The following is a 10809-nucleotide window of genomic DNA, read 5'->3' as shown; positions in this document are numbered from 1 at the left end:
CGAAGCCTATACGAAGATCTGTAGAACATTGAAACTGTATTGTGTTAAGCAGAGGGAATTCTAGAAGGGTCCTAATGAGGGGGACTGTTCAGGAGGGTAGATTATTACATGTGCATTTCAATACATGTACTGAAGGTCAGCTTCTGTTACCAACATGTGACACATAAAAAAACATTGTTTGACCTTAATTCCAACCTGAAATAGCATGATTGTCAGAGGGATACCATAGTGCCCCAGGTCTGGCTAGGACTTGTCCTTTAAACAAGGGAGTACTCACATTTAAAATTCATGTCAGTCTTCAAAAAACTAATCCATGATTCTTTTCACTTTATAGTCTGTGGTGAGATTGACATCGTAAATCACAAGACAGGAGACAAGTGTAATCTTAAATTTGTTCCTTATAGCTACTTCTCTCGGGATGTAGCAAGAAAGGTAAGAGAGGTTGAAATGTAAATATTTTTCATTTAGTGTGCATCCCTTAGAAGTGCCAGTGTGTGTGCATATGTATAGAGATAGGTAGAAAGACATGCATCCTAAATATGAGGGTCAGAAAAGTAGATGTAAAGAAGAAAACCAGAAAAGGAACCAAATGCACTGCTGAGCCACTTTCTTCTCTGAATTGCAATGATGAAGTCAAAGACAAGTTCAGGGGCTAGAAAGACAGATGTTCAGTGGTTAAGAGCACTGGCTGTTTTTCCAGAGCACCTGAGTTCAATTCCCGTATAATGTAGTTCAGACTCTAGCTCTAGGGGATTTGACACCTTCTTCAGATCTCCAAAATGCACCTGTGTACATGTGGCTTACATACACATACCAAAATCAATTTATTTTTAAAATACAAGCAAAAAAAAAAAAAAATCCCAGCAGAGTGGCTATGGGAATATGGAGGAGAGGGAGAAGATGCAGACAGTAGAATCACTGTGATATGCAAGGACAGATGTCTGTTACTGCCACAGGGTGACCTGGTCACACACTCAGATTTTCATGTACAAATGAAGACTAGCAGTGTAGTGGTGGCACACACATCTTTAATTGCAACACTCAGCAGGCAGAGGCAGGTGGATCCCTGCCTGAGTTTGAGGACAGCCTGGTCTACAGAGGGAGTTTTAGGACAGCCAGGACTGTTACACTAAGAAACTCTGTTTTGGAAAAATGGGGGGGGGGGGGAAATGAAGACTAGTTGGGGATTCAAATGTGTTTGTGGATCTGTGTAATTTCTAGAGTAGTTTTAAGTGTCAGTCAGGTACTTTTCCTTCTTACATACTTGCGTTGGAAATTCCTGTGCAATAAGAGGCTTTGATGATAAAACCCATCAATTCATGACTATTGTTTCAAGTAGTGTTTAAAAATCAGCAACAAGAAAACAGCTAACTCCAGGACTTACCCTAGGACTTTTTCTAAATTAGTCAGGGGTAAGCCACCTACAGTGGTCATTCTGCTTCAAAGCTGTGCTCTCCATCCTTGTAGGTGACAGGGAAGTGACTGACCCATCAGGAAAAGTTCACTTTGCCCTCCTGGGGACATGGGATGAGAAAATGGATTGTTTCAAAGTTCAACCAGCCTCTGGGAAAATGGGGGTGATGCTCGTCAGAGAGGCCACGAGCAGAAGAAAGTAGGGTCATGCTGTGGAAGAGGAACCCTTTACCGTGAGTACGGTGTACAAGCCTCCTGGGGGCTTTTAACTCTGGGGCAGCCTGGGCGTTGGTGGCGCATGCCTTTAATCCCAGCACTTGGGAGGCAGAGGCAGAGGCAGGCAGATCTCCTGTGAGTTTGTGGCCAACCTGTTCTACAGAGCGAGTTCCAGGACAGGCTCCAAAGCAATATAGAGAAACTGTGTCTCGAAAAAAAACAAACAAAAAACCTCTGGGGACAGTATGCAGGTGTTCTACCTGCTTTCTTCATGGTTATCTGTGGAACACCCCAGAGAGATCAGAACCTTACAGAGATTACCAGAGATTGTACACATGATCGGAGTTGAAGTGTGCTTTGTTTCGAGACTACCTTACCAAACATATGCCAAATTGTATTTCTCTTCTCTAAAGTCCATTGAAGAATCTCTATAATTTAGTGTTTTGTTCTGAGACAGGGTTTCATGTAGTCCAGGCTGATCTCACTGTATAGCTCAGACTCTCTTTGAAGTCCTGATCTGATCCTTTAATTGTACCTCCCAGAGCTGGATTATGGGCACTCACCGCCATGCCCTGCATTCTCACTGAGATTCAGAGCAGAACTTTACAAAAGCAGCCAGGAGAAGGGTGCTTTCCACCTGCTAACACACAGAACTTTGCAGATAAGTGCAGGCCAGTTGTCTCCTGTCATCATCTTATTTCTGTGTCTGTAGAAATAGCCAGAACATCCCAGAAAGGGGCCTAAAAGGCAGCAGAGGAAGGTAGGAATGAGGCCATTTTGAAGATTTCCTTCTCCCTGATGAGTGCAGCTCATTCTGAGTGCAGAAACCGCAGTAACTGCTGGGTGAGGTGAAGCGGTGCTGGGGAAGGGTGGGAGTGGCGCCGCTGGCTCACTTATTTGGGATTTTTCCCCTTGTGGGACACCTAGATGCAGGGCAGTGTTCCAAGATGCGCAGATTGAGGGGCTGTAGAGCTGCCTTTCCTTTGTCTTGGTTACCTTTAGGAAAACGCAGAAAACATGTACTACTTCTCAGAGCTCGCCCTCACTCTCAACGCCTGGGAAGGGGCACTGCACCCACAGACAGCCGGTTGCGGCCTGACCAGAGACTGATGGAAAATGGGCGCTGGGATGAAGCAAATGCTGAGAAGCAGCGCCTGGAGGAAAAACAGAGACTTTCCAGGAAAAAGAGAGAAGCAGAAGCTATGAAAGCCACTGAAGATGGTAACAAACCTGTCCCTGCTCTGATTTCTTGGTGCATGGCGAGTGCCAGCTCTAACCTTGCTTTTCATTTTCTTCCCTTTTAGGTACACCATATGACCCCTATAAGGCCCTGTGGTTTGAGCGGAAGAAGGACCCTGTCACCAAGGAGCTAACCCATGTTTATAGGGGTGAATACTGGGAATGTAAGGAAAAGCAAGACTGGGGGCTCTTGCCCAGACATTTTCTGAAGCGGCTGTAACTGAAAGGAAGAGGGTCGACGGAGAAGACGGCAGAGGATGTGCGGGAAGGCTGGCAGTTGGGACTCTTACCAAGTGCTTTCCCCTCAAATTTGTCTGTCTTAACCAATCACTTTTTCCAAATCAATCACCAGAAGCAGACACCCGTGGTGGTGATTGGCTGGTTGCCTTAGGCTGATTGACGCTGAAATCGACGTAGTAGATACCCATGTTTGTAAGGGAGCGGTTTAGTGGCAGAAAGTTAGTGTTACCCTACATCTGCAAAGGCAAGTAAGTGTTTGTGGTCTTCTCCCTGCCCCCATATAAGATAATGTCATTCACCCTCCCTTGTTGTATCCTGCTCAGCCAAAATCTGCATAAGATTGTGATTCATGAGCATTTTGGTGCTGTTCAGAGCAAGAACTGATTTTAAAGTTCCTTAAAAAGAAACACATAAGACTTAACCAGCAGAGGCCTCATGCACAGGTCTCATGTTAGGAAATGTGCTCACACGTGGGGTTGGTTTAATGAGGCGTCCTGTGTAGATAACTAAAGTTTTGGAGTGTCTGCTGGAGAGATTGTTCTCTAGGGCTGGAATATTGAGTTACGTTCTTGGAGATTTTATCTTCACTTACATACAACACCCCTCTGCTGTTTTCTATCCACTTTGACAGCAACCAGAGGCCCTCTTCTTTGGTAGTTGATAAGAGGGCCACACTATCTTTATAAAGGGGTTTTATGGTCTTCCCTCAGGTGGAGAACCTCTGAGAACACAGGCAGGTTGGAAGAAGACTGCTAAGCCACTTGTACCTTCCCAGTCCTTCCTCATCCTGGTTTTCATTGCCTTTCTGGCTTCTCTTCTGGCACATGACCAGTTTGGATTTGTGTCACAGACTGGAGCCAAACATTGCCTGACCCATTCTGTATACTTCAGAATCTGAAAGAAGGTTCTCTGCAACACACGTTTTCATCATCTTGAAAGTCCCATGGAATGGAGCCTCCTCTGGAATAATGTGTTAAATCATCTGTATATTATATATATATATATATATATATGTAGAGAAAAATCTAATTTTTTTTTTTTTTTTTTTTTTTTTTTTTTTTTTGTTTGTTTGTTTTCCTCTTTCCCATGAAGACACTTGGTTTTTTATATTACCTGTCTCCCCGAGGGACTCTCTCAGACGCGTGTTACTGTGGGTTGGTACCCCTCTCATTTCCATCTTTGAGGGGCATTGCAACCCCAAGCAGGGTCATGTGTGCCAGTCACTGAAAGGGGCAAAGAGGAAGGTTTGTGTCACGGCGATCCGCTGCTGCCTCAGCTCTGCTTTCCTCATCACCTGGCTCTTGGAAAGGAAGTCCTAGTCTTTTTCCTGCCTCAAGTTTCCTTCCTTAGGAAGAGTACGGGTAGAAAGTCAGGAGGGTGATTTCCAGCTTCCTTATATCCCAGCCAGCTCAGGCTAAATCCCAAAAGAGTTTTCTTCCATGGATGTGAGCTGAGAGCCCTGTGTCCTCCCTGTGGGAACTGCTGGGCCCTAGCTTCCTCCTTTCATCATTTTTTTCTGTATTAAGTTTAGTTTCCTGTTCAGAAATGTAACCCTTGTGCAACCACCCTTGGTTGAGGGTCATAAATTGAGGTGCCTTCCTTATGTACTTTTTGTTAGTGTTTTTGTTTTTGTTCCTTAACTATTGAGCCTCAGCCAGTGTGGGTCCTTGGGGAAAATATCATTCCAGAGGAAGCTATCCCTCCAGGAAATTGGATTTTATTGGGTAAATTAGTACTTTTTAGTCATCCCCCCTTCCCCTTGCCACCAGCACTCCCTCCCTAGATCAAACATGATCAAAGATTGAGCACTGGGGAATTTCCTCCCTAAGAAGGCTTTCCCCAGTACAAGGGGTTACTCCAGGAGGCCCATGAAATGGGTACCATCTCTGGAGACTTTAGCTAGAATGGAAATTTCCCATGGAACCTCATTGCTTTAGCCCCTTCCTTTATATCTGCACTACATTTCTGAGCTTGATTCCAAGAGTCCCTGCTAATGGAAGAAGCTTAGAAGTCCCGAAGATGGAATAAAGTCACATGAAAGCAAAACAAGACTATATATATTTTCATTTTTTTGCCTTATTGCTTTTTTTTCAAAAAAAAACCTACTAAATTAAATAATTTTTAAAAAGCTATATTGTCTGATTTGCTTCTACTCCTACTAGGTAAGAAATAGTGTCGGACAGAGGGAGACTTGGCCACTGGTAATTTGTTCTGTTAGGGAATTTTATGTGGATGAGTGTTTTGCGTGTGTGTGTGTGTGTGTGTGTGTGTGTGTGTGTGTGTGTGTGTGTGAGTGTGTATGTGTGCTTTGTGCATGTCTGATGGCCACAGAGGCCAGAAGAATGTGTGGAAAGATTGGGAACCATGTGGTGTCTGGAGCCAAAACTGAGGGGCCTCTTACAAGAGCAGTAAGTGCTCTCTAACAGCTGAGCCATCTCTCAAGCTCCAAGATTGCGATTCTTCAACATTGGTCCAAGTTCATGAGCAGAATAGCCTTAACACCTTGCAGTGTGACATCTGTCACTAAGCATAGAGAAACATTAACTAATAGTTCTGATTCTGGGCCTGCTTACCCTAAAAAATGTAGGGATGGAGGGTAACATAGGTAGAGGGCTTACCTAGCATGTCCCCACTTGGCCTGGATTTAATGACCAGCCCTGGAAAAAATAATTTTTTAAAAAACTAGTAAAAGTAAAGTTCTCAAAATTCTTAGCTCTTTGATGTATAGGTTCAAATTCAGCCTTTGGATTTGTACTTTGTTAGAAAGACCTTCAGAATGAAGGGGCATGCCTGTTCTCCAGCAATCAGGAAGCTGAGGCAAATTTCCCAAAGCCCAGGAGCTCAAGTCTGGGTGACTTGTGCAGAGCCTATCTCAAATAAACAAATAGAAGGCCAGGAGTGGTGGTACAGGAAAAACGGGAGCAGGAAGATTGTAAGTTCCAGACCAACCTGGGAGACACTTAGGTCCTGCCTCAAAAGCAAAAAGACCTTTTCCAAGCAATGACAACATTTCACTTTTTTTCCTCTGCAAGAGTCCAGGCACTGGAAGAGGATGAGCATAGTAGGATATGGGCCCGAGAAAGTGCTCCTGTTAGAGAATGGAAGCAAAGGATCCTGCCCATGAGGATCCCTAAGTACAGAGAGCTGGGCCACATAAATTTTAAAAGGAAACTATTTGGATCATTCTGGTGGTGGAAAAAAAAAAAAAAAAAAAAGGCACTCAGAAAACTAAATTTGTCCAGGCACACATGGCTGATTGATTAGTCAGGGTTGGAATTCAAAGCTGGGTGTGGTTATGACCTCTGTTAGCGATCCTTTGCCTAGGAAGTAAATTACTGGCTTAGAAGTGGTTCAGTCTTCTCATGTGACTTTGTGGCTGTGTCACCTACTGCCACTTGGCTGTACAGGCTCATAAAACTAGTGCCATTTCTTTTAAGGCTCTGCCCCCAAGGAACATTGTAGAAATTCAGCCTCCAGGACTCTAGATTTTTCAGATTCATGTCAACAAAATTAGCTGTGTTATCATCGATTTGTTTTTGTACCAGGTTCTTTGAGAAACCACTCATCTGTTCAATTTGCCTGATTACTATTACAAGATCGAATGCTAAATTGCTGTAAAGTTTTGTTATGTTGTTTTCTGGTAAGGTAAAAACCATGGCAGTAGCTACAAGGCATAACATATCTGTGTTTGTATCTGGAGCACCATTTTATAATTTGATTCCTACATTAGGGACGATCAAACAGCCACAGTGTGTAATGACCCCTCTTTGATCTAATAATGTGACATGATGAGTTGAGATGTGGATCCCTAGGGTCATAATCCAACATGATCCAACCTTATGACTCAGCAATGTTTCAAACCAATGCATTCACAGACATTTAAAGTCCCACAAGTGGTTATGCAGGCTTTCTTCACAGAGATGTTCCCCCATGCTGTTTTAGGCAAGTAAGAATAATTTGGACATTTATCATTTTGTTTGCCTTCCCCAGCCTTCATTTCTACACAGTTGAAAAGCAACAGAGGAGATCCATCCTGAAGGGGAAAGAACAGATGATACTGAGAAGGACAACAACCACTGTTTCCCACATTCAAGGAATTAGACCCTGCTGTCAGGTAGTGATAATGAAAGGAACAGAGAACAACTTACACCCAAACACTGCTGAACATTTACTCCACTGTCCCAGAGTTCTCCCACATGGACTATGTGCGATGTCAAGGTCAAGGTCCTTACTCCCTCATTATCCAGATCTCGAAGGAGACTCATCTTTACAGCCTACAGCAGAGAGGACAATCTTAGCATGGTAACCTAGGTGCTTCTCTTCCCTTGTTTATAAAAAGTCATTGCATTCACACATACTCACAAAACTTGTTCAGTCCATACACTTCAAGGGTTTGCTCTCCAGGGTCAATAAAATAAAGTTTCAAAGGTGGTACAGAAAATCTTTGGATTTCATTCGTTGTAGATGTACACACCTGTGAATCCTAGCCATTTGGGACATGGAGGTAGTAGGGTAGTTCAAGTTCATTCTTAACAACATACTGAGTTGGGTCTCATGAGAACCAGCCAAATAAATAATAAAAAGCACACAGCATTTGTCCCTTGCCCACTGAAATTATCTGGAGCCTTGTGTGGTTTCTGGAGCACCTGTGGTAACTAGCTATAGTCCCTCAACATTTTCAAATTGCTGCTGCTCTGGTTCATTGTTCTATTCAGGAAAGGAGCTGAGAGGCCCAGTGAGGGGTCTTTAAAGAGGAGAGCCTAAAGAGCTCAAGGGCTGTGGGTGTAGCTGTAGAACTGAGTGTGTAATGTAAGGCCTGGGTTTGGATCCCCAGCACCATGATACTCAACCTTCCATAAATAACTAGGAGAGGTCACTGCCTCTGAGCTTGACCATGTGATTTTAGAGGGTTACTAAAAGCAAGTTCATTTTAGGATATGGCTAGGGAATGTTTTTAGTCATTCATTCATTCACTCACTCACTCACCCTCATTTTCTGTGCTTTTTTTCCCAGCCTGCTATCTAACTGATAACTAATACAAATAGCAAAAATTAAAAAAAGATTAGGTAAACAGCCAATCGCAATCAAGTTTGGCCAGTGGTGTGAGGCACTGTAGCCTGTAGGGAATTGGGAGAAAGTGGATAGAGGCATTATCAGAGAAGACTTTGAGAACTAGAACTCGAGCTGTGAGTGGCAAGTTAAGTAGGCATTAGGGGAAGGGTTATATAAATTTGTTGCATAGACAAAGGTTCAAACAAGCATGCTGGCATTGACTTATATGCATGCTAGTTTAAGATCAAGAATTCACTAGCCTTGGGGGCTCTTAGCTCACTAGCCCACTTCCATTTCTGGGAGTGTTTTTTCCTATCCTAATAAGCTACCTCTATTTTTATACCCTGTCTAGCTTTTGTTTTTGTTTTAGTTTGGTGGGGTTTTTTCTTTGTCTGTTTGTTTTGTTTTTTGAGACAAGGTTTCTCTGTATAACAATCCTGGTTATCCTGGAACTCACTCTGTAGACCTGGCTGGCCTTGAACTCACAGAGATCTGTCTGCCTCCGCCTCCCAGCTCCTTGTTTTTTTGAGACAGGGTCTCCCCATGTAGCCCTGACTATGCTGGAGCTCTGTGTAGACCAAAATGGCTTCAAATTCACAGAGATCCTTCTGCTTCTACCTCCCAAGTGCTGGGACCAAATGTTTATGCCACCACACCCTGCCTTCCATGCCCTAACTTAAAGGCATGACTTTCCCTGTACTACTCCTTGTTGCAGCTGCTAGCATTCTCAGCTAACCCTTACTGTTTCTCTTAAACTCTAGTAAAACTGTCCTCAAGCATATAAAATAAAAACAAAATCACTAAGTAAAGTGTTGGAGAAGTGTATGCCCTCCACCCAAAATGTGCTGTTAGAAGAAGCCTTAGCTTTTTGTTTTTAACTAGTGAAAAACAGGGTATTGGATTACAGGTAGAAAACAATTTATGAATAAGGCCAGTGAAGAAGCTGGAGAGGGAAGATGGGTAGCAGGGGGATTCTAAGTGGGATGCACACATGTGGGATGATGACTAGAAGGCAGAGAAGGGAAGGTTTTGCAATTCACTGACCTGGGAAACTTAGATGAAAGATTGAGTGTCCTGGCTAGTTTTGTGTCAAATTGACACACAAACTAGAGCCATCTGAAAGGAGAGAACCTCAGTTGAGAAAATGCCTCCATCAGATCCAGCTGGAAGGCATTTTCTCAATTAGTGATTGATGGAGGAGGACCTAGCCCATTGTGGGTGGGATCATCCCTGGGCTGGTGGTTCTGGGTTCTATAAGAAAGCAGGCTATGCAAGCCATGAGGAGCAAGTAGGTAAGCAGCACTCCTCCATGGCCTCTGCATCAGCTCCTGCCTCCAGGTTCCTGCCTTGTTTGAGTTCCTGTTCAACTTCCTTCAGTGATGAACTACAGTGTTGAAGTGTAAGCCAAATAAACCCTTTCCTCACCAACTTGCTTTTAGTCATGATGTCTCATCACCGTAATAACAACCCTAACCGAGGCAGATGGTAATATGAATGTTGAGATTGGAGAAACAGCTCAGTGGTTAAGAGTCTGCAGAGGACCAGAACTCCATTCCTAGCTCATTCCTGCCCAGACTCCTGCTCATGGATCTGATGCTTTCTGATCTCTAGAGGCACCTGCCCTAGCATGAACACGTCCACACACAGCTACAAACATGTATATATAACTAAAATAAAATAATTTGGGACATTGCAACTCACACCCTTAATCTTAGCACTAGGAAGTCAAAGATAGGAGGATCAGAAGTTCAAGGACAGCCTGGTCTATATAGAGTGAGTTCCAGGCCATCTGGAATTATAAAATAAAATAAAAAAGAAGAGGGAAGCTGGAGAGGTGACTCAGCAGGTAAGAGTACTAGCTGCCCTTCCAGGGGACCAGGGTTCAGTTCCCAACACCCACATGGCAGCTCATGGCTGCCTGTAACTCCAGTTGCTGGGGACAGGGGATCTGGCACCCTCACACAGATATGCATACAGACAAAACACCAACGCACATAAAATTTTTTTTTTTAAAGTAAAAAAATGACTTTGAAAGAGAAAATTCTTTTTTTGTATTTGTTGGAAGCACTTGTAGAGATATCAAAGAAACATTTTCTTTTTGAGATAAGGTCTACTGTGGCCCAGACTAGCCTCCAATTTTCTACATAGTCTAGGATGCCTTAAAATTTCCTGTATAGGTTTCCTGCACACTTGGTTACCTTGGAGAGCTGTGTGGGGTGCTGCTGTGTAGATGCCCAAGGTCCCTGAAGGGCATCCCGAGGAAGGATCTTAAAAATTGTACAGAATCTCAAGATGAGTGATACTTCTAAAGTGATTCCAAATTTTGAAGAGATGTTTGCAAGTAGACTCACACAAGATAACAAAGAGTATCAGGAATACTTGAAACATCCTCCTGAATCCCCTCCAGTTGAGGATTGGAATACCAGAGCTGGTGGTAACCAAAGAAATAGAGGCAACTGGCTGCAAGACAACAGACAGTTTAGAGGTAGGGATAACAGACGAGGATGGCCAAGTGTTAATTGATCAAATTAGTTGCATGGACAGTCACGGGGTAACAATTATCCTCAGCAAAGACAAGAACCTTATAGTCAACAACAATGTGGGCAATATGGTCACAACCAGTGGCCTCCCTATGGTTCCTACTGACAG

The 10809-nt window shown here is 43.5% G+C and overlaps 1 protein-coding gene across 1 annotated transcript; it reads left to right on the top strand.

Annotated features, from left to right (window-relative positions):
* Positions 1–2631: 2631 nt before the first annotated feature.
* On the top strand, positions 2632–3088 carry LOC127227588 (oxysterol-binding protein 1-like; the record flags this gene model as incomplete). The annotated part of the gene is made up of 2 exons (XM_051191976.1): positions 2632–2850; positions 2934–3088. Coding segments are annotated over 2 exons (374 nt in total), but the record flags the coding sequence as incomplete, so codon positions are not given.
* Positions 3089–10809: the final 7721 nt, after the last annotated feature.

The sequence above is a fragment of the Phodopus roborovskii genome, unplaced genomic scaffold (genome assembly GCF_943737965.1).
Source record: "Phodopus roborovskii unplaced genomic scaffold, PHOROB, whole genome shotgun sequence".
Taxonomy (NCBI): domain Eukaryota; kingdom Metazoa; phylum Chordata; class Mammalia; order Rodentia; family Cricetidae; genus Phodopus; species Phodopus roborovskii.
This window is presented reverse-complemented; position numbering and strand designations above follow the sequence as displayed.